Here is a 25754-nt window from a genome sequence, read left to right on the forward strand (position 1 = left end):
ATGTATTAACGAATGTCAAATATCTGTCTTTTGCGGTAGACTCTAAACCTATTATGTCAAACCCCCGATTACTCCAACTTCTTTTAAGTGTGCTCTATAGAACGTAGATGACTGTCTTCATCTTCATCTCGCTCGGCACGTTCTACTCATCTATAGACGAGCGCTTGCTCCTGTTGAAAGAATTCGCTTAAATTGCTGACAAATTCACCTCCAAATAAGGTTAGTCACATGACTAAGGTTTTTATTTGCGCGCGTCAAACTGACGCGAAACGCGATGTTTTAAGGTTTGTTAATTGGTTTGGATCTCACAACGCGCGATTTGTGAGAAATGCTCGTCTTTTCCCCCAAGGACGACGAGGTATCATGACCAGAGTGTTCGTCTGGTCGACGCTCTTTTCAACGACACTGCGTTTTTATGATTTGTTTTCTTTCGTTTTAAGCCTTCAATTTCATCATGTCTTCTCGTGCCAAAAAGTTAGAAGAGCTGAAGGCTCTCCGTGCCTCTGGAAGGAAGCGGCTTTTAACCTACGAAGTTCAAGAAGACGAAGATATTTACGAACAAGTTGACGAGGAAGGGTATAAGAAGGTTGTCCGAAAACGACTTGATCGCGATGACTTTGTGGTTGATGATAATGGCGAGGGCTACGCCGACGACGGTCGGGAAGAGTGGGATGATACCCGACTTGCAGCTAGCGACAGTGACAGTGACGGCTTGCCAGTTAGGGGGAAAGCTGCTAAGCGGAAGCGTGAAGAAGATAACAAGAAAAAGGAGGAAATAAACAATGGAATTAACAAGTATTTTACGGCCACCCTCACCAAACAGACCTCGAAACCAAAGGTATGCGCCTCTACTTTCACTCCTCGGTAAAATATGGCAGTGACCGTGTCTAACGAATTTCTGGTTATTTAGCCTGTTGCTACGGCCGACGACGAAGCGTTTCTGGCGGATATTCTAGGTGACGTTGAGACGAATATAGCCTCTTTGAAGGTTCCTGTCAAGAGATCCGTAAAGTCCGAGACCAGGAGAAAAGTACGGATTGTTTCCCCTCCAGCTCAACCAAAACCAAGAGTGAAGAAGACCGAGATCGACCAGGAGAATGATAACCCCCACCCAAAAGATAGTTCAGCAGCAGATGCGGAATTTGAAGATGATGTTTTTCTTGATGGTGGAGACGACGATGCCATTATGAGTGAGCAGCCATTGCCTTCATCCCCAGTTGCTAGTGCAGTGGAGCGGAAGACAGCCGGTACCTCGAGATCGAAACAAGTCGTAATCAAAAAGGAAGAAGACGACGATGATGGAGACGACGATATGCTGGATGTAGCAGAAGCTGTTGCGGACCATAGTACCAATACACCAAGCGTCAACATGGTTGGAAAGCGGCCACCTCCAAAAGTCAAGAAAGAAGTATGTGATGATCCTATGGCTTCTTCTCCGGCCCGTGCCACAACTGAAATGATCAACCCTTCATCCTGGAATGATGTAACGAATAAGTTGAATGTTCTCAACAGCTCGGTCACAGATATACAACGGTTCGGAAAACTTACCTGTCAGGAAGCTGTGGAGGAGGACGGTAGCTTGAGGTTTTTTTGGTTGGACTACACTGAAATCAACGGCAGTCTCTGCTTATTCGGAAAAGTCAAGAATAAAACCAACAACAGCTACGTGAGTGCTTTTGTTAAAGTCGACAATATTCTTAGGAAACTATATTTCTTACCCCGAGAATACAAATACGTCCGTGGCCAACCTACCAGTGAAGAGGTTGACATGGAAGATGTCTATGGGGAGGTGGATAATATCATGAGCAGATCGAAAGTTGAGATGCATAAAATCAAACCTTGCACTCGAAAATACGCTTTTGAGTTGCCGGACATTCCTAAAGAAGCTGAATACCTCAAGCTGATGTATCCCTACACGAAACCTGCCTTGCCTATAGAATTGAAAGGCGAGACATTTTCTCATGTTTTCGGAACGAATACCGCTCTTTTTGAGCAATTTGTCCTGTGGAAGAACATCATGGGTCCCTGCTGGCTAAAAATTGAAGATGCAGACTTCACAGCGGTCAATGGAGCTTCATGGTGCAAGCTTGAGTGCCAGGTCACAAATCCTGCCGACATTTCATTAGTTCCAGACTCCGAGGAGATTGAAACGCCCCCATTGACACTCATGAGCTTGTCGTTCAGAACACAGCTAAATGTCAAGGAAAATAAGCAAGAGATTATCGTTGCTTCGGCTCGTGTATATGAGAATCTTTCTCTCAGTGATACCACACCACCTGAGAACCTGCCTTGCAAGACCTTTACTGTTATGAGGCCTTCAAATCTGTCTTACCCCCTTGGCTTTGAAGCCGAAGCTAAAAAGCAGCGTGGTACTGTCATGCTCGAAAAAACCGAACAATTTCTTCTCAGCAAGTTCTTGGCTTTGTTCGAAAGAATTGACCCAGACGTCATCATGGGCCATCAGCTTCAAGAGGTGGATTTTAACGTCCTCCTCAGCCGATTGAAGGAGAAGAAAACCCCTGGATGGCACCGAATTGGCAGACTGAAGCGTGGCGAATGGCCCAAGAATTTCTCAAAAGGCTCTGGATTCTTCAGTGACAGACAACTTCTAGCAGGGAGACTTCTTTGCGATGTTGCTAATGACATGGGCAAGTCTTTGATGATGAAATGCCAGTCGTGGACCTTGACTGAAATGTGTCAACTTTACTTGGGCGAAGGTGATCAGCGCCGAGAAGTCGACACCGAAGCCGCTCTCAAAACATGGGCAACTAGTAAAGAAGGGCTGATGAACTTCCTCAGTCATTGTGAAGCAGATACATACTTCATTGCTGCGCTTGTTCTCAAGCTCCAGATGCTTCCTTTAACTAAAGTCCTTACCAACCTGGCTGGAAACTCCTGGTCTAGAACACTTAGCGGAACTAGAGCCGAACGAAATGAGTACATTTTGCTCCATGAGTTTTACCGTGGTAAATATATTTGCCCGGACAAATATGGACACAAGACCCAGATTAAGATTGAGGAAAATGAAGGAGAAGAAGATGGAGCAGATAAGAAGAAGAAAGAGAAATACAAGGGTGGCCTCGTCTTTGAACCTGAAAAGGGTCTTTACGACAAACACGTTCTCGTCATGGATTTCAATAGTTTGTACCCCAGTATCATCCAGGAGTTCAATATCTGCTTCACAACGGTAGATCGACATACATCGGTAAGTACCTTAGCTTTTCCACAGCGACCACGTATACTAATCAGTGCATAGTCTGAAAATGACCGAGAGGAGAGCGTGCCCGAGGTCCCAGATAGTGATCAACCGTTAGGCATCCTACCACGTCTCATTGCCACTCTTGTCAGCCGCCGAAGAGAAGTGAAAAAATTGATGAAAGACAAAAGTGCTACTCCTGAAGAACTTGCTCTTTGGGATACCAAACAGCTAGCCTTAAAACTAACAGCAAACTCCATGTACGGATGTTTGGGTTATACACAATCACGATTTTATGCCCGACCTCTTGCCATGCTTACAACATTCAAAGGACGAGAAATTCTACGGAACACGAAGGAACTTGCAGAGACTAACCAACTGCGAGTTATCTACGGAGATACCGATTCAGTCATGATCAATACCAACACAGACAATGTTCAGGAGGCACTCAAAGTTGGCAATGAATTTAAACGTTTGGTCAACCAGAGATACAGACTTCTTGAGATTGATATTGACAATGTGTTCAAGAGGCTTCTTCTGCATGCAAAGAAGAAGTATGCCGCCATTAACTTGTCAGAGGTTGATGGGAAATACGTTGAACACCTCGAAGTTAAGGGCTTGGATATGAAGCGTCGAGAATTCTGTGCTTTGTCAAAGGAGGTTTCCACCAAGTTACTGCATGAGATCTTGTCAGGGGATGATGTTGAAGTTGTCCTTAACAAAATCCATGATTACTTGCGGGAACTAGCGCAGAAGATGCATGAATATGCGATTCCGGTCCAGAAGTATGTCATCTATACGGTACGTCGAGCCTCTAAAGCTTATTCTACATTGATGCTTTGATAGACTTTCTCTAACCTAATCTCATAGAAACTATCCAAAAAGCCAGATGAATACCCAAACAAGGAGACTATGCCTCCCGCACAGGTAGCTCTGCGTGAGCTTGCCAGGGGCAAATCCGTACGCCCAAATGATGTTATTTCTTATATAGTAACGTTGGGTGACTCAGAGACCTCCTCGCTGCAACCAGCTAAACGCTCATACACCCTCCAAGACGTCATCAAACCCGATTCTGGATTGAAGCCAGACGTGGAATTCTACCTGTTAAAGCAAATATTCCCTCCAATTGAGCGACTATGTGCCCCCATACCCGGTACAGACGCTGCGCGACTCGCCGAATGTCTCGGCCTAGATGTTAGAAAATACCAAATCTCAAGCAACGCGACACACGGCCAGCAAGAAATAGAGTTATGCGCCCTTGAATCACAGATCCCTGACTCAATTAGATTTGAGAAAGCTGCCAGGCTAAACCTCCACTGCCGCTTCTGCCGCAAAAAATCCACGTTCGAGGGCCTCGTTGCCTCACGAGACATGTGTTCTCCCAACGGTTTATTATGCCCTGAACCCTCATGTGGCAAAGCATTTACGGTCATATCCATTGTTGCGCAGCTAGAAAGTCAAATCCGAGCCCAGACTGCACAGTACTACGAAGGCTGGCTCGTTTGCGACGACTCTGCCTGCGGCAACCGAACCCGTCAAATGAGCGTTTATGGCCAACGATGTTTAGGGCCTCGTGGACGTGCTGAAGGCTGTCTTGGTCGTATGCACTATGAATATAGTGAAAAGCAACTATATAACCAATTGCTGTACTTTGCTGGACTGTGGGATGTTGAGAAAGCTAAGGGGATGGCGGAGAAGGAGGCGTCAGTGGACAAGAGAGAGGCCATCTTAGCACTTATTGCATGGAATAGGACACGGTTTGACACTGTCAAATCGGTTGTGGATGGGTACTTGAAGAAGTGTGGACGGCAGTGGGTGGAAATGGACGTCTTGTTTGGCTTTGCTATGGCATGATTAATTGGATAGGGGGGTTGTATTTAGGTATTTTGTTGATATCTCCCAATACATATTTTTAATGAGCGGTAATGAGATTTCTAGAAAAAAAAATGGCTTGCTTTATTGTTGATATATAGATTCTTGTGAGAGGGGGTATTTTATTAGTCTTAAGCATTCATTTCTAATATTACACACGTTATTTATAAAAATACAAATGTTAGTTTACATAAAAGAGGCACAAATCCGACGACCTCATGACCCTCCGTATGACTAACAAAGCGTCCCAACTCCAAAGAATTCAATTGATGGTATCAAGGGGATTTTTCTGATTCACTTTTTAGTTGCTTCCATCCTTGGGCTTCTCCTCGCCCTGTGGTGGTTGCTGCTGTTGCTGTTGCTGTTGGCTCTCCTCATGGCGGGCCTTGTGCATCTTGTCGAAGAGGGTAAGAGAGGAGGTCTGGAGGTCATCTACCTTGGCCTTGAGCTCCTCAGCGGTGATGGTGGTTTCACCAGATTGGCACTTGGCAACGACTTCACGGAGAGCGGTGATCTTCTCAGTGATCTGGGTGGCCTCGGCCTTGTCAAGCTTCTCTTCGAACTCCTTGAGGGCCTTCTCGGTATCGTTCAGGACACTGTCGGCACGGTTAGCACCTTCAATGAGGGCCTTACGCTCAATATCCTGAGCACGGTAGGTCTCAGCATCGTTAACCATGTTCTGAATCTCAGAGTCAGAGAGACCAGAGCCAGAAGCAATGGTGATGGACTGGTCCTTGTTGGTGGACTTGTCCTTGGCGTGGACGTGGACAATGGAGTCGGCATCAATGTCGAAAGTAACTTCGATCTGTGGGACACCACGGTGGGCTGGTGGGATACCAACGAGCTGGAAGTTTCCGAGGAGCTTGTTGTCACGGACGAGCTCACGCTCACCCTGGTAGACCTTGATCTCGACGGCAGTCTGGAAATCAGCGGCGGTGGAGAAGGTCTGGGACTTCTTGGTTGGGATGGTGGTGTTGCGGTTAATGAGACGGGTAAAGACACCGCCGAGGGTCTCGATACCGAGGGAAAGGGGAGTGACATCGAGAAGCAAGACATCGGTGACTTCACCAGCAAGGACAGCACCCTGGATGGCAGCACCGATGGCAACAGCCTCGTCGGGGTTAACGGACTTAGCAGGCTCGCGTCCGAAGATGCTCTTGACGGACTCGGTGACCTTGGGCATACGGGTCATACCACCAACCAGGATGACTTCCTGGATATCCTTGGCAGTAAGGTTAGCATCCTTGAGGGCCTTTCGGACTGGCTCAACAGTGCGCTGGATCAAGGGGTCAACGAGAGCCTCGAGCTGAGAACGAGTGAGCTTAGAGTTGATGTGCTTGGCGCCAGAAGCGTCAGCAGTGATAAAGGGGAGATTGATTTCAGTCTGAGAAGCGGAAGAAAGTTCCATCTTAGCCTTCTCAGCGGCCTCACGGATACGCTGGATGGCCATGCGGTCACCGGAGAGGTCGATGCCAGAGTCCTTCTTGAACTGCTGGACAATGTTGCGGACGAGGGTGATGTCGAAATCTTCACCTCCGAGATGGGTGTCTCCGTTGGTGGACTTGACCTCGAACACACCCTTCTGAATCTCGAGAATGGAGATATCGAAAGTACCACCACCAAGATCGTAGACAGCAATGACACGGTCCTGCTCCTTCTCGAGACCGTAGGCAAGAGCAGCAGCGGTGGGCTCGTTGACGACACGGAGAACGTTAAGACCAGCAATTTGACCAGCATCTTTGGTAGCCTGACGTTGAGAGTCGTTGAAGTAAGCAGGAACAGTGACAACACCGTTCTTGATTGGCTTGTTGAGGTATCCCTCAGCGGTCTCCTTCATCTTCTGGAGGACGAAACCACCGATCTGAGAGGGAGAGTACTTTTGGCCCTGAGCCTCAACCCAGGCGTCACCATTGGTGTGCTGAACGATCTTGTAAGGAACCTCTGACAGATCTCTCTGGCACTCTGGGTCGGTGAATTTACGACCAATCAATCGCTTGGTAGCGAAGAGAGTGTTCTCTGGGTTGACAACGGCCTGACGCTTAGCAGCAACACCGACCAATCTCTCGCCATCCTTGGTGAAAGCAACGACGGATGGAGTGGTTCTTGTTCCTACGTAGATTGTTAGTTCATGTTTATTTTATTTCATTTACTTTCTTGTATGTCGATCAGATGAAACACCGCCTGTTTGGCTTACCTTCAGAGTTTTCCATAATCTTTGGGGTCTTTCCCTCCATGACGGCAACGGCAGAGTTGGTGGTACCTGTGAGCAGCCAATTGTTAGCCCATGGCCATTGACAATCCTATAATCTATTCTATCACATATATAGGGATCAAGACATACCAAGATCAATACCGATGACCTGGCCCTTGACCTTCTCCTCACCACCCTCTGTCGAGTTCCATCGTCTGAACTGGGTCGATGGGACTCTGAAAGCAGGGGAGCGAATGAATTGTGTAGGCACGCGAGGAGCCTAAACGGTTAGATGTCAGTCAAAAAACTGCATTCAATGGACTTCTCTCGAGCTCCTGCAGAGCTTCCCTTGCAGCTAGCAAATGCTACTACTTACCGCGCGGCAGATTCTTGAGGCAAGCATTATGTGTGAAGAGGAGCAAAAACAAACACAAACAAGAAGTGAAGGGGCGTAATGGATGAAGCGAAGGAAGCGCGAGAGAGAGGAAAGGGATTGATGGCGGTGGTGGTGGTTGGTGACGGGGAAGAGGTTGGAAGTTGATGTTGGAGATGAAGAAGTTTTTTCGAAGCTGCGAGAAAAATTTTCAGATAAAAAAAAGCCAGCAGGACGATAAGCGGGCTAGGCCGTATCGGGAAAGGCGGTCGCGTTAGAAACCGGCAGAAAAGCAACGACTTCTTGGCGCTGACTCATCTTTTAGTCATCACCTTGGTCAGATTTTAGTCATCTTGCACGTGATTATAACGTGATCCCCCTCGCCTTGTTCCAATTGGGAAAAAGCTCGGGCCAAGCTGCCTCTCCCCCTTAAGGAAAGTTCCCCAGCTTTTTCTTTTTCTTTTTTTTTTTCCTTTTTGGCTTCCGTCATCGAGCTTTTTGCCCTCTCGCACATCAACCTCACCTTCGCCTTCGCAGCAACCAACCGCCCGGCGACAAGAAACACCACGCCAACCGACAAAAGACAGACAGCCGACAACAGACAGACGGCCAGCCTGAGACACGGGCAGCCGCTCGCAGACGATTGTTTTGCCCAGCTGCTGCATTCAGCCGGCCCACGAGTCTGGTTTGCGCGGGCCGCCAGCTTGAGCCTGGCACGCGAGAGACTTGCCTAGAGCCGGCGAGACAAATCCCCCCCTCCATGTGCTCCCATCCGCCCGTCTATCATGGCCCTTGATACCGAGTTACTGTGCGTCTCCCGCAGCTGTGTCTCCCCGCGGGCCGTTTGGCCACTTGCAGGCCCCTTGCTAACGGCGGTCATTTGTGTGCAGGCATCGACCCACTGAAGCCCTTCTCCTACCCGGCGGCCGACGCTTCTTCCCCTTTAAAATCCCCAATACGTCAGTGACCATATCCTCCTTTTACGTGCTGGCGTTTTGAGAGATGTTGCAATTAGTGTGTAGAAGTGATGTTTTGAGGAACTAGTTTTATTGACTTTTCTACCCCTTCTCCTGGATTTAGACACCACCAGCTTCGCCATTATATCAGCACAGTCGATCCAGATAGGATATATGTAGCCGTCGGGAGGATAATATACGCCATCCACATCTCGTCACGCAAGAGAGAGATCCTCACCATTGTCCCATTCGATCCAAAATGCCTTACCGCCGGAAATGGATGGATTGGCGTAGGCGGCACGGAGAGCGGAGATTGTGCCTTCATTAAGCTGGATGCGGCCTCTCCTCTGTCGGAGCCTGCTAGGCCTGGCTCGCCTGCCGATGTTGACTCTCCTCTTCCGCTTGACTTTGATTCCTCGTTATCGAGGAGGGCACTCCCCTATCCGCCTAGTGAGCACTGTCCGTATATATTGTATTCCTCCCCTGACATGGGATTCTAACTCGTTATATAGATGTCAGTGTACGTGAGCTCGGGGGAAGTATCGTCAATTCTGTGACTCTTCATCGTCTTCCAGCCAACGGAGATGAATTCGTCGATGAAGATATCGCAGTTCTCAGGTAAGCCTGGCATCAGTCTGTATCTCCTTTTTATTTACTCTTGTCAGGATACCAAAGCTGACTTCTCTATATAGCAATAATGATACCACCGTGAGCATCTTCTCACTACCGCGAATGGAAGTTATCGAGACAATCCGTCATCCCGTATGCATGAACTTTGCCATTATTTCCCCCAACTCAAAGCTGCTTGCGGCAGTAGGCGATGAGAATCGAGTGTATTTCTACCGAGCTATTCCTTCCCCGGATAAACAGAATGCCGTTTCAACCGACGGTGGTAAACTGCTCCGAGAATGGACTTGGCCGCTCCTTCGAAGCGTGGAGCTCGATTCCGATCCTCACTATGACGACCGATATTGCTTCACCGTCGCATTTTCTCCTTCCAGCCACCTTTGTGCAGTTGCATCTCAGGCTGGTGTCATCACGGTATTTAGCGTCAAAGACATATTCAATGATGATCCAGATGGAAGATCTGGACGTGAAGATATATTTTGTGTCTTTAGATCCTCCAGATCCTGCTTTGACGGTGGTGCTATTCGCTGCATGTCGTTTTCTCCTCAGCCCTGGGACCTCTTAGTTTGGGTTGAAGATCATGGACGCTTTGGTATAGCGGATGTTCGCCAGGGTTTTTCCAGGCGCCAGATTATAACTCTCGATGTAGACGAGCCGAGTCTTGAACGTGTCAAAACAGACAATCTCGACAAACCGGAATCGGACCTCGATTTGGATGGTGATATTCACAGACCAGAGAATGGTGCAACCCATTCCAGATTAAATGAAGCCGAGGAGGCATTACAGCGAGCCATTGACTCTAACCGCCACCGACGTCGGGGAGCGGCAATCGAGGCAGAGTCACAAGTAATGCGAGATAGTTTGGCCCGTGATCTAACTGCACGCGAGAGACAGATTATCGATTTCTTGAATACAGCTCGTTGGGCGTCTTCTATTGAAGAAGGTCCCCAGAGGCTGCCGCATCTAATTAGTCCTCTACCCAATCCCTCTTATTCTTACCAGCAGCGGCCCTCAAGTCAGTATTTAGGCGCATCGCCGCCTCCACCGCCCCCTCCTCCACCTCCAGATCATTATATAACTCGCAATGAGCCATCTCGCAACTCCGAAAGGCCCCGAACAGGGGCCCCTCGGAGACGCAACTCCGTCATCCTATCTCAGGACAGCTCGTCCCGTCCAACCGTGCATACATCTTCCGCACTAATCCCTCACCCAGGCATGTCATTGAGGTGGCCTTACTCACCTAATCAAGTCCCAGCACCTAACGATGAGACAGACAATCTGAGTATGGAGGAAGACTTCCCGCGCATCCCATCACCTAACGAAGACGGCGTGCAGACCGGCCCGTCTAACTCTACCCATCGTGGATCTAGAGCACAGCAGCCGGAGGATACATCGTCGAGTAGTAGCCGGCCCAATACAGGACAACGCCAGCGGCTTGCACGCTCACGGTCAATCCCCCGCCGTGCTGATAGGCCCACTCGTGTCCCTGGTGAGCGTCTCGACCCACGTAATACAATGGACTCCGAACTAAGATCTACGTTAGCTGCAGAGCGCCTACGAGCCCAACGACAGGCCGCTGTGGAAGAAAACCAGCGGCTCAGTGAATGGGAACAACAATACCGCCGTGTGTTGGAGCTCGATAACATTCGAGCAAGCCCTAGAATCCGGAATCTTTCTGGAGAAATTTACGGCGGTCGAGAATCAGGATGGGGTGTGGGAACTGCTGGTGTCGGATGGAGTGATGATGGGCGGACTTTGTGAGTTTCCCTTTGGCGTTGTCCTCCTTTATCGAATCGAAATGCTAACTCTCGGTAAAGATATATTGGCACCGTGCAGGGAATATTCGAATACCATATCAATATTCCGGATCGCAAGACCTTCCCAGCCTTTACCTGCAGGTAACATGCATGAGCACCACTGCTGAAAAAAATTCGCTCAAAAGTATTCGCTCAGCAATAAATATACTCTATACAGGGCCCCGTGGCCCAAATCCGCTTGCAAAATACCCAACCTGTCAGTTTGGATAGGCGTTGTTATTTGGTTTTTGATCTACGGCCTTCTTTTTCCTGCTTCCCAAGCCTCCTTCCCTTGGCTGATTCTTTATTTAATACTTTCTTTTCCCCGCCTAGCAAGCGTTCGATGTCATCTTTCTCTCTCTATCTCTCTTTTTGTATAGTGCTTTTTTGGTGCATTGAGTTGGCTGGGATAGGTTCGGCCAGGGGTTTTTTATATATTATTATTTCATACCAACAACAAACACAAGGGTAGGCTTGGAGTTGAATATTGTTTATTCAACGGCGGTTCTACCCGGATATCGATCTTTTTGTGTCTTGATTCATGCTCGGTCCTTGCTAATTAAAAGTTCCTTTAATCTAATCAAATCTGATTTATTTACTTATTCAAACTATTTGAAACATCAAGGAGTAAGTTCGATGAAAAAACGTTGTTGGATCCTTTTCAGGCAAGGAAATGTACCAACCCCAGAGCCCCAGGGTTAGCTAACTATCGACTATCCAACGACTTATCTTGGTAACCAGCTAACCATCTAACAGGGTTACGCAACTTGTTGGTTTCTTCGCTTGAAGAATGAATGTAACATCTGGTTAGTTACTTAGCTCCGACAAGGGTAGGCGAGGCTCTGCAGAACATGAGTCAACTAACTATCAAGAGGCAAATATACCCCCTATCGAGCTACAAATGCTCGCCACTTAGCCAGGCTCTCGACATTTTAGCTGCATCAATCCTGGACTGGACATTTTCACCCCTAAAATGAGCTAAGCGTACTACCAGTTTCCAGCAAATCACCAGCTCGCTTCGCAGCTCAGGGCTTCCCGCCTGTTTCTATTTATGGCTGCGCTAAAACGATGTCGGGACGGGGCGAAGGCACAGACGAGCAACAGGGTCCGGTGACAGGGCTTCAGTCGCTTAAGCTGCAGTCTCGGCAAATCCGCAGCCAGTAAAGAATGGAGGACACGAGGAGCTCAGCCTCGCTCTTCATAGGACGCGATGCGGCTCTTCAGGGGCCTGGGGATAAAAGCTTGACCTTCCCTTGGTCAAGGACGGCCTTGACAAGATCCTATAGGCGCCAACACTGCTTCACTTCTCCATACCGTCGTCCAATTGATTGCTTACTGTATGCATGAATCTTGTTCTACAAAGCCTGTGTTTTAAAAAACCATAGCTAATATCTCCTCATAGATAGCCTTTATAGTGGCTGGTTGCCTGACAGACCTCCTGCTTTGGCTTCCCCGGAGCTAACTAGTTAATTGCCCTGAGTTGGCTCGGTGTCAAAATGACTACAAACCAGGTCGTACAGGGGTTCAGCGTCACCAACAGGTGGCTGCTCTATGCCAGCATGATGCTGACTCCAGCCCAATTTGTTTCTGGCATTGGCAACAACTGCCCCAGCAACATTGGCTTCTTAGCCTACAACTGGTATACACAAATCCAATGGTACCAAGCTGTACGGGCAAAGCAACTTCACGCCCTTGCTCTATTGCCAGTCTACTTCAACTTCATTTACGCCATTACATATTTCGGTGGCGTCTCATCGGGCAATCTCATCACCACGATTATTCTCACGCTAGGCTCAGCGGGTGTCATGATCCTAAATACGGTTTCCGCCTGGGTGAGCTGGAAGACAAACCTCCCAGAAGGCATCGGAGAATACCAGTTTTTCTTCTTCGGATGGAGAACTCTCACTAAAGGCTGGCACACGTTCTTCCTGCTCTGGCAAATCGCCGATTCCATGTTGGCGTTCTCTTTCCTTATTGGGGTTATCCAGCTAGGTATTGCTGCATATCATTACCGCCATTATGGAGAGGATGGGAAGAAGATGCCGTGGTATCTCAACAAGTACATCCAGATACCGCTAGGATCCGCAGTCATGATGTTGTTTTTCGGCTGGATGCTTATTCTTTGGACGGAACTTATTGTTGCTCGGAACCACATCCAGTCCGAGACGGATATGGTTGCGATATATCTCTTTATTGCTCAGACCGTCGCCCTGGTCCTTCCCAGCGCATCTACCGTTTTTGGGTGCATTACTGGGCGGAAAAAGGAGCGCTCTCAGGAGCCACCTCCACAGCAAGGTTAGTGAAAGATCCGCACAATGTATCAAACATGGCTTTTATTAACTGTTTTGTGAATTAGGTCCCAAGAAGCCGCTGCTCGAGCGAGTCGTAACTTGGATGGTTCGCCATGAAGAGGAGAAAAGTTCACGGGTATAGAATCATGATAATGAGTTGTCGAGATATAACTAGATATATAGCAATTTTAATTCAACCCACCTTCCATGTCTTTTCAGCCTGGAAAATTGAGGAAGGCTTTGATATAACTACCTTGGAAGATACCATTTTCAATAATAACTGGATGAGAGGAAAGAAAAGGAAAATAATAACCAATAACCACACATCGAGTGACTCCTGTCATGGAAATTACTAGCTAAATGAATAGTAAATGCTACGAATTAAATTATATCAATCAGGGCTCTGGTTGAGATCGTTCCTGAAGTTGAGGCTGAAACCCAGTCACGTGAAAGAAACAAGCGAATTTCTATCAATGCGTCTTCAAGGCCTTGGAAACGATGAACCATAACAAGAACGGTGTGAATTTAAGAAACAGGTGCTATTGCTCGATATTGTACTGAGACTCGCTGGTATTTTTTGCTCACCAGGGGATCATAGGAGCGATAGACTTCAATGCGCCGCCATGTCGGACGGTCTAGAGGCTGCTATGCAGCAACTCAAGATAAAGATGGATGCTATAGATCCAGATGGAGACCTTGATGCATGGGCTAAAGATGAGGCAGTAGAGAAGCCGCGTAGCCGCAGGATCCAACCGGCAGAAGAGCTGAAAGCTGAGCTGGAGAGAGAATTTCTGATACCGTCTCCGTGCTTCAACACTCACTGGCTGAACAAACTTCAGAGGTGAGTTGCAAAATATCACCGGAATCATTGATACCATGCTTACACCTGTCACACCAGGCGATGGGACTATCCAACAGATTACTCGAAACTCTTTGAGCTTGCACCGACCCAGAGTCGGACCATCATCAGATTCAACCGTGAAGGCCTAGAAGGTAAAGTCACCGGCTACCATGAAGTCACTGTTCCAGCCGGAAGTGCTACGGCGAAGAACTCTACTTCTTTACGAAGAAAACCAGCGATTCGTGCAGACTTTGTCAGAGGAGCTGCAGGATTCTACCCATTTGCACCAGGTGGCCTTGAAGCAGTTGATGACATTTCAGCCATTGATGCAGAGGCTGAGCTGGATGAAGATCAGACTGTGGAAAGTGCACCGAAGAAATCATCAGGCCTTGACAGAATTATCAATTTCGGTTCTCAAGGTGGTTTACTAGAGATACCCCCTGGATTCACTCGTGGGCTCAAGTTTAAAATCGAAGAGAACAAAGATGCCCAAGAAGGAGCAGAAGAAGTCCGCGAAGCACTTGAAGATGAAGATGAAACTGAACTTAAGCATCTACCGAGCCAGGAATCTGGAGATACTGCCAGAAAACCAGGCGTTGAAGAAGGTGGCGAAGACTCAACCAGTGAGGATGAGGAGGATATCGATGCACTTCTACCTGTGGAATACCCTGCTTTGGAACCTAGGGGACAACTCATCCAGTCTTCCTTGAAAAAGTCTCGCAAAGAGTGGGCTCATGTCGTGGATGTGAATAAGGAGATAACCAATTTCTACGAGCTTGTCCCCGATATGGCCCGGGAATATCCATTCGAACTGGATACTTTTCAAAAGGAAGCAGTGTATCATTTGGAGAATGGAGATTCCGTATTTGTCGCTGCTCACACTTCTGCGGGAAAGACAGTAGTTGCAGAATATGCAATCGCTCTGGCAAATAAGCATATGACTAAAGCGATTTATACGTCTCCAATAAAGGCCTTGAGTAACCAGAAATTCCGCGATTTCAGAGGTACATTTGATGATGTTGGAATCTTAACCGGAGATATACAGATTAATCCAGAGGCAAGCTGCCTGATCATGACAACGGAGATTCTTCGGAGTATGCTTTATCGAGGTGCCGACTTGATACGTGACGTGGAGTTTGTCATATTCGACGAAGTCCACTATGTTAATGACTTGGAAAGAGGGGTGGTATGGGAAGAGGTCATCATCATGCTGCCGGAGCACGTTAGCCTCATCCTTCTATCTGCCACGGTACCTAACACCTACGAGTTTGCTTCGTGGGTGGGACGGACAAAGAGGAAAGATATTTATGTTATCTCAACGCCAAAACGACCAGTACCACTGGAACATTATCTCTGGGCTGGAAAGGAAATATACAAAATAGTTGATTCGGAGAAACGGTTCATTGAAAAAGGCTGGAAAGATGCTGATGATATACTCTCGGGACGTGATAAAGCCAAAGCTCAGAAAGCAGCAGAGGCTCAGGCAGCTCGGGGTGGGCATCAGTCGGACAGGGGACGTGGCCAGGGTCAGCGTGGAAGTGGTCAACGTGGTACAGGGCAACGAGGTGGCCCTCAACAAAGAGGCAGAGGGCAGCCATCAGCTCGGGGAATTGGCAATATTGCAAGGACAGGACGTGGCGGTGGCAGGACCTCTGCTGCGCAGGACCGTAATGTATGGGTACATTTGGTGCAATATCTCCGAAAACGCGAAATGCTACCGGCTTGCATTTTCGTCTTTTCTAAGAAACGATGCGGAGAGAATGCAGATTCTCTTTCTAATCAGGACTTCTGCACTGCTGCAGATAAGAGTGCAATCCACATGGTCGTGGAAAAATCGTTGACTCGTCTCCGGATCGAAGATCGAGATCTCCCACAGATCCGTAAGGTTCGAGAACTGCTTAGTCGAGGTGTTGGTGTCCATCATGGTGGCCTTCTTCCTATCGTTAAGGAAATTGTCGAAATATTGTTTGCAAAAGGGCTTGTAAAAATCCTATTTGCAACAGAGACGTTTGCAATGGGTCTAAATTTGCCTACTCGCACAGTTGTCTTCTCTGGATACCGGAAGCACGACGGAAGGGGCTTCCGAGACCTCCTAGCTGGAGAATATACCCAAATGGCTGGTAGGGCTGGCCGTCGTGGCCTCGACACAGTCGGATCGGTTATTATTGTCACATCCGGCCGTGATGAAGCCCCGCCTATCACGACACTGAGGAAGATGATACTCGGTGACCCGACGAAGCTACGATCTCAATTCAGACTCACGTATAACATGATGCTGAATCTTTTACGTGTCGAAGCGTTGAAAATAGAGGAGATGATTAAGCGAAGTTTTAGCGAGAATGCTACGCAGGCACTTCTCCCTGAACATGAGAAACAAGTGCAGCTATCTGAAGCCAGTTTGGAAAAGATAAAGCGAGAGCCTTGTGCAGTCTGTGATGTTGACCTTGCGGCCTGTCATCAGGCAAGCGTTGAGTATGAACGTCTAACAGTTCAGTTGCATACACTGCTCCTGGCTTCTCCTGTTGGTAAACGTATGTACGCCGCGAAACAGCTGGTTGTATTCAAAAAGGTAAGTAATATATAGTTATACGTCCGAATACGTAGCTAAAGTCTAATTCTTTATCTATAGAATGGAGTTAGGACGGCTGGAGTACTGATGAAGGAGGGAGTCACCGGTGGACCTATACCATCCTTGAACGTTTTCGAGATCGGCCCAGTTGAATCTCGAAGATTTCCCAGTGATATACTTCCGTACATGCCCGTTTTCAGGGAGTACTTCCACCCGTTGCCAACGTCGCCTGAGAACATGGTTCTAAAGAGCTGTAAAGTACCGATCGCCAATCTTGAGTGTGTGACAGGTACAACGGTGCGGGTTGGCGGCCCAACTTGGTGTCTCAATATCCATAAAGGTCCGTCACCCAATGTATGAGATCTATAAGGCTGAGCTAACTTTGACTCAAGAGGCATTGAAAGTGGCAGATAAGGAATTTTCAAAACTTTGTGCATCATGGACAGACAAATCCTGGGATGAGCTTGACTGGGAACGAGTCAAGGACATGTCTGTCAGGGAAGTGCTTGAGCAAAGGGCTCAACAGGTTAAGATTGCGAAGTCCTGTGCATGCCTTCAATGTCCACAGTTCCTCAAACATGTAAGCCTAGTCCTAATGGACAATGATATAAGCTGATATAGGCTGACATTTGCTGGATAGTTTGAGATGCAACATGATGAATGGCAGGTGAAGGAAAATATCTCGCAGCTGAAACTGCTAATGTCAGATCAAAACCTCCAGCTCCTGCCTGATTATGAACAACGAATCCAAGTGTTAAAAGATCTGGGCTTCGTCGACGAAGCCAGCCGAGTTCAACTCAAGGGAAAGGTCGCCTGCGAGGTAAGTTGTTACCGATTGTGCCTTATTGAACAACAACTGATTGTGTGACACTGGTACCAGATCCACTCAGCGGATGAACTGGTACTCACCGAGCTGATACTTGAGAACGTGTTGGCGGAATACGAGCCAGAGGAAATCGTAGCCCTCCTGTCCGCGTTTGTCTTCCAGGAGAAGACAGAGAACGAACCAAACCTGACACCCCGTCTGGAGGCCGGCAAGGAAGCTATCATAGCAATATCCGACCGGGTGAACGACCTGCAGATCAAGCATCAGGTCGTGCTCTCATCCGATGACGCCAACGACTTTGCGAGCAAACCACGGTTCAACCTGATGGAAGTTGTGTACGAGTGGGCACGAGGGATGACGTTTAACCGCATCACGGACCTCACGGACGTGATGGAGGGCACTATCGTGCGGGTAATTAGTCGATTGGATGAAACTTGCCGCGAGGTCAAGAACGCTGCCAAGCTGGTTGGAGATCCATCCCTGTACAACAAGATGCAGCTGGCGCAGGAGATGATCAAGCGAGATGTGATCTTTGCAGCTTCACTCTACCTCTAGCCGTCTATCTCAATCCCAGCCCCAGCGTCCACCGCGCTCTCGTCCAATATCAAAAACACCCCCTTTGCCCCTTTTCCTCGCGCGGTTCAAATATATTTTTTAAGCTTAAAAGTCAAAATAAAAAATACAAGGCACGGCGTACGGGCCTGTAAATACACCGCGCACACAGCATAGATCGCCCAACGTTACTGTACGTAATTACAGCGTAAGGCACCGCCAAAAATAATTCGTCCCCGCCAAATCGTTCTCGTTGCTTTCAATTCCAACGTCAGAAGCGAGGAGAGACGCTGAGATATATACAAGAGCCAGGCTACCGCACCCGCACCGCTACCAGCCCTTATATCCCCCGGCTGCTTTGCTCGGACGCCGTTTGCTCGAGCCCAGTGGGACTGCGTAGCCCCTCGTCGAGTCTACCTGATCGTGCGTATACGGCACTAGGGGTTACCTTTTTTTTTTTTTTTCTTATAAAAAAAGACGTTGGACCAGGTTGCGCGCAATGGATGTCGCTACTCTCAGGGACCGTATAAAGTCGACCCTTGACAGCAATGGAGATACCAGGAGACAGGCTGAGTTGGACTTGAAATATGTGTGTGCTGGGTGCTGGGGCGTGTTGTTTGCTGAATTGACAGCTAACCTGTAACCCACGTATTTTTTAGGCAGAGAACCAGCCGGGCTTCCCGAACGCCCTTATTGATATTCTCGAAGCCGAGCAGGATCCGGCAGTTCGACTCTCGAGTAAGGATGCATCACCAGATCCGGGCAATTCCTTGCTTGGTCGGATGAGGATCAAGGCTAACACCGTGTTGCGCAGCGGTTGTATATCTGAAGAATAGGATCACTCGAGGATGGGCGCCGGAGGAAGAACACTCGATATACAAGTCGATACCTGAGGACGAGAGACCATCATTGCGCAACCGACTTATTCCCGTTCTCGCTTCGTCGCCTCCTAATATCCGGGTTCAGTTGATCCCCATACTCTCCAAAATTCTACAATTCGATTTCCCTGAAAAATGGCCGGATTATATCGACATAATGCTTCAGCTGTTGAATGGAAACGATGCCAACTCTGTTTTTGCTGGTCTGCAGTGTCTCCTGGCGATATGTAGGGTTTATCGATTCAAGGGCGGTGAGATGCGAGGCGATTTTGATAAGATTGTTGAAATCTCGTTTCCTCAGCTGTTGAATATTGGAACTCGTCTCATTGATGAGGAGAGTGTTGAGGCCGGAGAGATGCTAAGAACTGTCATCAAGGCCTTCAAAAATGCTATATATGTATGTCGTTTATTTTCTTTCTTTCTATTTATTGCCCTTGTCTCGGGTGCAGGGCCGTTCTTGGCTAACAACGTCGAAGTTTGAACTTCCCATCGCCCTTACTACTCAGCAGGCAACGGTCGGTTGGTGTACCTTGTTCTTAAGAGTAATAGGAAAGGTGCCCCCAGCAAATTCTATGCAAGACGATACAGATGAACGAGAACAGTCCCACTGGTGGAAGTGCAAGAAGTGGTCGTACGCCAATCTGAACCGCCTGTTCATTCGGTATGTTAAGGAGATCATGAGCATGATCTTTCGATATAATTGGGCTACCCCTTTTCGATTATTTTGCGCCAACTCGTGACTCGTATGTCCTGCTAACCATAATATCTAGCTATGGTAACCCTTCTGCAATTTCAAAATCAAGTGGCCCGGAGTACATTGAATTTGCAAAGACCTTTATCACCACTTTTGCTCCCGAGATCTTGAATGGATATCTTCAGGAAATAGACAAATGGGTCTCCAAGGGCCAATGGTTGAGCAGACCCTCCCTGTCCTATACCCTTATCTACCTCCAGGAATGTATCAAGCCAAAGGTCACCTGGGAGATCCTCAAGCCTCATATGGATAACCTCCTAGCTCACTTCATTTTCCCTATCTTATGTTTATCAGACGAGGATATCGAAATGTTTGAGACTGATCCATCGGAGTATTTGCATCGAAAGCTGAACGTCTACGAGGAGGCCACTGTTCCAGGAGTCGCCGCTACAAACTTCCTGGTATCCTTGACAAAGACAAGGAAGAAGCAAACGTTTTCTATCCTTACCTTCGTGAATGGAATCGTCAGCAAGTATGAAGCTGCGCCCGATGGGCAGAAGCTCCCGAGAGAAAAGGAGGGTGCTCTTCGGATGATCGGAACCCTTTCCTCTGTTATACTGGGGAAAAAGAGCCCCATCGCAGATCAAGTGGAGTACTTCTTTGTCCGCCATGTTTTTCCCGAATTCCGTAGTCCACACGGATATCTACGAGCACGAGCCTGTGATGTCTTGGAGAAGTTCGAGCAGCTGGACTTCAAGGATCCTAACAACCTCATGACAATTTACCGCAACATTCTCGACTGTCTTGCTGATCCTGATCTGCCTGTAAGAGTGGAGGCCGCCCTTTCTCTTCAACCATTGATCCGTCATAGCATCATCCGCTCTTCGATGCGAACAAATATTCCTCAAATTATGCAACAGCTCCTAAAACTCGCAAATGAAGTCGATGTCGATGCTCTTACAAATGTCATGGAAGATTTTGTTGAGGTCTTTTCCGCCGAACTTACGCCTTTCGCCGTCGCCTTGTGCGAGCAGCTTAGGGACACCTATATGCGTATTGTCCAAGGTCTCCTTGAGAGAAAGTCAAGTAAGCCTGAGGACGATATGTACGGTGATCTGCTGGATGACAAGAGTATTACGGCAATCGGTGTGTTGCAGACTATTGGTACTTTGATACTCACCCTTGAGAGCACCCCGGATGTTCTTTTGCACCTTGAAAGCGTTCTCATGCCTGTGATTACAATCACATTGGAGAACAAGCTCTTCGGTGAGTATTTCCTTCAATGAGACTGAAACAATAGCTAACTTTCGTAGATCTTTACAACGAGATCTTTGAGATCATCGACTCCTGCACGTTTACTGCCAAGTCCATCTCTCCCAGCATGTGGCAGGCATTTGTGCTTATACACAAGACTTTCAAGGCTGGTGCGGAGCTTTACCTCGAAGGTTTGTATATCCGTTATCCTTAATATTCTGTTCATTGCTCACCTTCCCACGTTAGATATGCTACCTGCCCTGGACAACTTCGTGACCTATGGTGCCGCCACCTTGGCTCAGAACCCAGAATATCTCGCGGCTGTCGTTAGTATGGTAGAGGACATTTTCCGAGATGAAAAGAGCGGTGGTGTAGATAGAATTTGCGGCTGTAAGCTTGCAGAGACTATCATGCTAAATCTCCGCGGTCATGCAGACCAATATATTCCTGTCTTCATCAGCCTGGCCATGCAGGGTTTGAGCAATGAAGAAACCCAAACCAAGTCATACCTGATTCACCTTATGGAGATGGTCATCAACGCCATCTACTATAACCCCGGCCTCTCACTCCAGGTTCTAGAAGGCGGCCAGTGGACGAACAAGTTTTTCAGCACCTGGTTCTCCAACATTGACAACTTCAAGCGTGTTCATGACAAGAAGCTGTCAATTGTGGCCATTTCTGCACTTTTGACTCTTAGAGCCGAAGATGTTCCAGCTAGCATCCAGCCAGGATGGCCACGTCTTCTCCAGGGTGTTACTCGTCTCTTCCAGACTTTGCCAAATGCAATTAAGTGTGAGTGTTATGGATATATTACATGCAGTGCGGGACTAATGTGTGTGTAGTGCGAGACGAAGCAGCCAAAGATGCAGATCTCCCGTATGAAGATGATGATGGAGACAATGATTGGAGTGGTCGGGATGTGGAATGGTCTGAACAAGATGCATCTGAAGGTCCGGAAATTGACGTGACTGATGAAAGCTCTGCCTACATTGAATTCCTGCACCAAGAGGTATGCTCCCTTAAGACAGGGTATGTATTCCACCATGTGCTTGAATACTAACAATCCGATGCAGGCCCTGAAAATCGGCCAAGTTCCTGACGATGAGGAGGAGGACGATCTATATGAAGCTAGCTTGCCGGAGTCACCGTTTGACAAGGTTGAACCATATGGCTTATTCAAGGATGTGTTAATGAGTACGTTACCCCCTACCTGTTTGCTCCACCGTGCACGCTAACCACATACCTCCGCAGACCTTCAACAAGAACAACCACACTTATACGAGAACTTGACCAAAATTTTGAACCCCGAGGAACAGCAAATAATCCAAGGTGTGATCAACGAAGCTACCAAAATAGCAATGACAGCCGAGAAAGCAGATAAGGCAAACGGTGGTTCTTAAGATTGGAAAACTAAAGTAGGTATCTATCTAATGTTAATGATTTTTGCGAAAAAGAATTCACTCTCTTCAGCCAACCAACGAGAAAATTGAAATATAACCAACCAAACACAAAAATAAAAAAAAATGATAAGACTGTTTTTACTTTATTCGGCCCTTTTTTCCCATTCGTTCCCATTTTAGATTTGGGGTGGTTTACCATTGCTTGTTGTCCGTTTGCTACTCCTTTTTTTTTTTTATATCCCAGGACTAAATGTCCAGTTAGCTTTTTTCTCCTTGTCAGTGCACTCAAATATGATGACATATTTATCTGCTTCTTTTACGTAGATCTTTGCAAGCATATCCTACAAGGAGGAAGATGTATGTATCCTGGTGCTACTGGGCTCGTATCCATGGAAAAGGTACATAGGGACTAGGTACCAGTTACGTGGCGAGACGTCTTTGCTCTCCGAACGAACTGATATACCTACTGACGTCATACGGGTAAAAATCAAGGATATAGATATGATGGATGGTTATATATTGGGGGCTTTTTCTTGATGATGTTGAAGTTTTTGACATCTCGGTCAAAAGAAAGAGAGAGAACAATCAACCATACATATATCTGATATCAACCTGATATATTACATCGACATAAATACTTGCCACGCCAAATATCGAGCTCTCAAACAAACCAGAAGCAAAGCAAACCAAAACATGTCCGCTCCAAAGTCAGGCCGTCAGTCTCCTCCTCCATCGAGACAGGGCGGAAGCCAGCAAGGCGATATCCCAACATGGTCTGGCAAAGCAGAGCAACCAAGCCATGGAACGTCTTCGATCGATAACCCGTCCGATCCACACGGCAAAGATCCAGGTGTGACAGGGCTGGAGAGCAACCCGGTGCATCCTCTCGCAGAGACATCGCAGTTGAAGCACAGGAGACTGAGCGAAGATTTTCACGGGCTGGGATCTTCGGGCTATTAATTTCTGATTCTACGGATTACTGCAATGGATGAGGGGGGAATCAGTAACTATGGTGAACGATGGTGAATGGAAAAACTGCAGTCATGTATAGCAATTAATTGATTCATGATAAATCGCTCACTGGAACGATACTGGTATTTTCATTAGATATCATAAATATCATAACTAGGCACAGAAGTGAACATATTTATAAGGATATAAAACAAGCATAGCCGAGAAGAAAATAACAAATGTGGGGATAAGAAGGATAAGATGAGCTGCCGACTACTTGGTCTCGGCGGCGGTTCCTGGGACGGTTTTGGGAGCAGAGGGGTCTCCGACCGGGACGCCCGTGGGGGCAGTTGGGGCACCCTCAGTAGTCTGTGCTGTCTGTCCCATGGCTGATTCAGGGGACGGAGAAGAAGCATGCTTCAGGTCCGCGAGACGACGGGCCTCGTTATGGATGTCTCTGACCTGCTTGTCGCTCTGGAGGTAGAACGCTCTGATCTTGCGGCCGGTGGGAGTATCTAGGGCCTTCTCGAAGTAGGAGCTGAGTCCACGCCAGCCGCTAGTAGCCTTATCAGAGATGCCGTAGCTCTCATCTATGCCCTTGGCCTTATCGGTAGCATGGTACTTTGAGTCAAAGTTCTTCAGGACCGCGTTGAATCGAGCAGAGATGCCGTGAGTCTTGTCCAAACTGATAGCCTTCTCGATGGCCTGGTCGCTGATGGCGTAGCCATGGGCGAGGTACTCTGCAACGATTCGAGAGCGTGGCTTGTCTTCCTGCTCAAGATGGTTGCTGGCTTCATCTCTGGCTCCGTGAGCAGTGGTAGCCTTTTCACCGGCTAGGTCGTCGATGCTTGGTGCAGCAGTGACTTTGACGGCAGAGGGGCCGAGTTGTGTCTGGTCCAGCAGGAGGGCAGTCTTAGCGGCACTATCCAGTACCCTTGTTAGTATTTTATCATGTTTTACTTGGGGGAATTGTGGGTAATATCTTACGTCTCCTTCTCGAATGTGACGGTTGCCGACTGGGTTGCTTCAGCGTCCCCGCTGCTTGGGGTGAGCGACAACGAGGTGATTTTTCCACTAAGCAGGAAGCCCGTTAGCATTGACCCGTAAGAGACAGCGTCTTCTCACCCCGACTTACCAGAAGCTGAAGAAATCTCTGACTTCCTTCTCGGAGGTCTTGGACGAGATGTTCGCCACATGCACAGTAGAAGACATATTGAGTCGAGAGTAGCAGTAACTAGTAACCAGGTATATTCAGGCGTATTCAAGGCTAAACAGCGTCGAGTCAAGGTATTCCCAGCGTAAGAATATCTGATATAATCCTCTTCTTTCTCTTCTTCTCTTCTTCTTCTTCTTCTCTGCTTCTGCTGCTGTTGTTGTCTTTTTTATAGTCGAAGCGCCCGCAGAAAACAAGCGCGCGGGGCAGAAAAAGTCACCGCCTGCGCCACAAGTGACGTCGCACCGCACGAGCCACCTATGACGTTCGCTTTTTCCATGTGAAACGAGGCGGTGCGGGCGGCTATTATTATTGTTGTTGTTATTATTATATTACCGTCGAGTGGTTGTTATTGTCCTGAAATATCACTTGGGACGGCGTGGCTATAGCCAGGGGCAGAGGGAAGAGTGACGATACTGGTCAATTGCTACTGCTGGCCCATAAGGTGGCCACTGAAAATACACTGAGAACGCACAAAAAGAAACCCTGTCTCTTGAAAATCAGCCCATGTCTACGGAATATCACGTCCCGGTCTAGCAGCATCCTTGTCCCTGGCCTGACAACCCGCCTCGCCTCGAAGCTACACGTTAGTTACGACGCTCGCGCAGAATCTTCTCGAGCTCGCGAACCCGCCGTCTCAGACTCTCGTTCTCCCGCTTGACCACTTCCAGCTCGGCTCGGTGCCGCGCAGCCTCTTCGTACCGAGTCGTGCTCGAGACAGACTCCGACCGACGGTGAGCTCGCATTGCCGACTCCTCCAAGCTATGTGGTGAATGTAGCGGCGGAGACGCCATTTCTGGCAGGCGGGGGAACGATCCAGACGCTTCACGGCTAGCACTCGGGCGCTGGAAGTCCATTGATTGGCGTGAGGACGATGCTCCGGTGTCTCGCGACGGGACGACGCTTGTCAGCGCTGCAACGGCGCTGCCGGGCACATAGCTCGATCCGCCGATGCTTCGGGAGCTAAGAGTCGACGATGATCTATGGCGGGAGGTTGACGTTGCTCGGGGGGAGGCTACGGCGCTGTACGGTGCCCCGTCGGCCTGGTCGTTGACGTTCGTGGACGTAGACGATGCCGTTGATGCGACGGATGCTGTCTGGGCACGCAGAAGAGAAAGCTCTCGCGTGAGACGGTTTACCTGCCGAGTTGTGTCTTGGTTGGTATGCTATTGCTCGCTAACACGGCCCATGGGGCGGCGACGGTAGATGCGTACCACTGCCTCTTGCTCTTTCTCCAGCTCTAGATGGATGTCCGATATAGTCATGGGCCTGGG

General features: G+C 48.2%; 7 protein-coding genes across 7 annotated transcripts; 5 read left to right on the top strand and 2 right to left on the bottom strand.

The window, feature by feature from the left end:
- Window positions 1-454: 454 nt before the first annotated feature.
- TRV_07848 (uncharacterized protein) lies at window positions 455-5050 on the top strand (the record flags this gene model as incomplete). The annotated part of the gene is made up of 4 exons (XM_003018106.1): window positions 455-838; window positions 911-3205; window positions 3257-3997; window positions 4067-5050. The coding sequence occupies 4 exons, from the start codon at window positions 455-457 to the stop codon at window positions 5048-5050; spliced, it is 4404 nt and encodes a 1467-aa protein (XP_003018152.1).
- A 319-nt stretch (window positions 5051-5369) lies between these two features.
- On the bottom strand, window positions 5370-7662 carry TRV_07849 (uncharacterized protein; the record flags this gene model as incomplete). The annotated part of the gene is made up of 4 exons (XM_003018107.1): window positions 5370-7177; window positions 7263-7328; window positions 7410-7539; window positions 7636-7662. The coding sequence occupies 4 exons, from the start codon at window positions 7660-7662 to the stop codon at window positions 5370-5372; spliced, it is 2031 nt and encodes a 676-aa protein (XP_003018153.1).
- A 755-nt stretch (window positions 7663-8417) lies between these two features.
- On the top strand, window positions 8418-10976 carry TRV_07850 (uncharacterized protein; the record flags this gene model as incomplete). The annotated part of the gene is made up of 5 exons (XM_003018108.1): window positions 8418-8440; window positions 8523-8591; window positions 8713-9038; window positions 9101-9206; window positions 9281-10976. 5 exons carry the CDS (start codon window positions 8418-8420, stop codon window positions 10974-10976), a joined length of 2220 nt encoding a protein of 739 aa, XP_003018154.1.
- Window positions 10977-12507: 1531 nt separating this feature from the next.
- TRV_07851 (uncharacterized protein) lies at window positions 12508-13658 on the top strand (the record flags this gene model as incomplete). The annotated part of the gene is made up of 2 exons (XM_003018109.1): window positions 12508-13306; window positions 13486-13658. 2 exons carry the CDS (start codon window positions 12508-12510, stop codon window positions 13656-13658), a joined length of 972 nt encoding a protein of 323 aa, XP_003018155.1.
- A 267-nt stretch (window positions 13659-13925) lies between these two features.
- TRV_07852 (uncharacterized protein) lies at window positions 13926-18093 on the top strand (the record flags this gene model as incomplete). Its single annotated transcript, XM_003018110.1, has 6 exons — window positions 13926-14143; window positions 14201-16712; window positions 16773-17009; window positions 17053-17292; window positions 17353-17532; window positions 17593-18093. The coding sequence occupies 6 exons, from the start codon at window positions 13926-13928 to the stop codon at window positions 18091-18093; spliced, it is 3888 nt and encodes a 1295-aa protein (XP_003018156.1).
- A 496-nt stretch (window positions 18094-18589) lies between these two features.
- TRV_07853 (uncharacterized protein) lies at window positions 18590-23276 on the top strand (the record flags this gene model as incomplete). Its single annotated transcript, XM_003018111.1, is given in 12 exon segments — window positions 18590-18679; window positions 18750-18828; window positions 18905-19365; window positions 19418-19629; window positions 19739-20928; window positions 20976-21107; window positions 21163-21708; window positions 21759-21925; window positions 21945-22110; window positions 22168-22308; window positions 22371-22714; window positions 22887-23276. 12 exon segments carry the CDS (start codon window positions 18590-18592, stop codon window positions 23274-23276), a joined length of 3918 nt encoding a protein of 1305 aa, XP_003018157.1.
- Window positions 23277-23540: 264 nt separating this feature from the next.
- Window positions 23541-24479, bottom strand: TRV_07854 (uncharacterized protein; the record flags this gene model as incomplete). The annotated part of the gene is made up of 3 exons (XM_003018112.1): window positions 23541-24189; window positions 24255-24341; window positions 24403-24479. 3 exons carry the CDS (start codon window positions 24477-24479, stop codon window positions 23541-23543), a joined length of 813 nt encoding a protein of 270 aa, XP_003018158.1.
- Window positions 24480-25754: the final 1275 nt, after the last annotated feature.

This window comes from Trichophyton verrucosum (genome assembly GCF_000151505.1).
Source record: "Trichophyton verrucosum HKI 0517 chromosome Unknown contig01170_1.f1.exp, whole genome shotgun sequence".
Classification (NCBI taxonomy): Eukaryota; Fungi; Ascomycota; class Eurotiomycetes; order Onygenales; family Arthrodermataceae; genus Trichophyton; species Trichophyton verrucosum.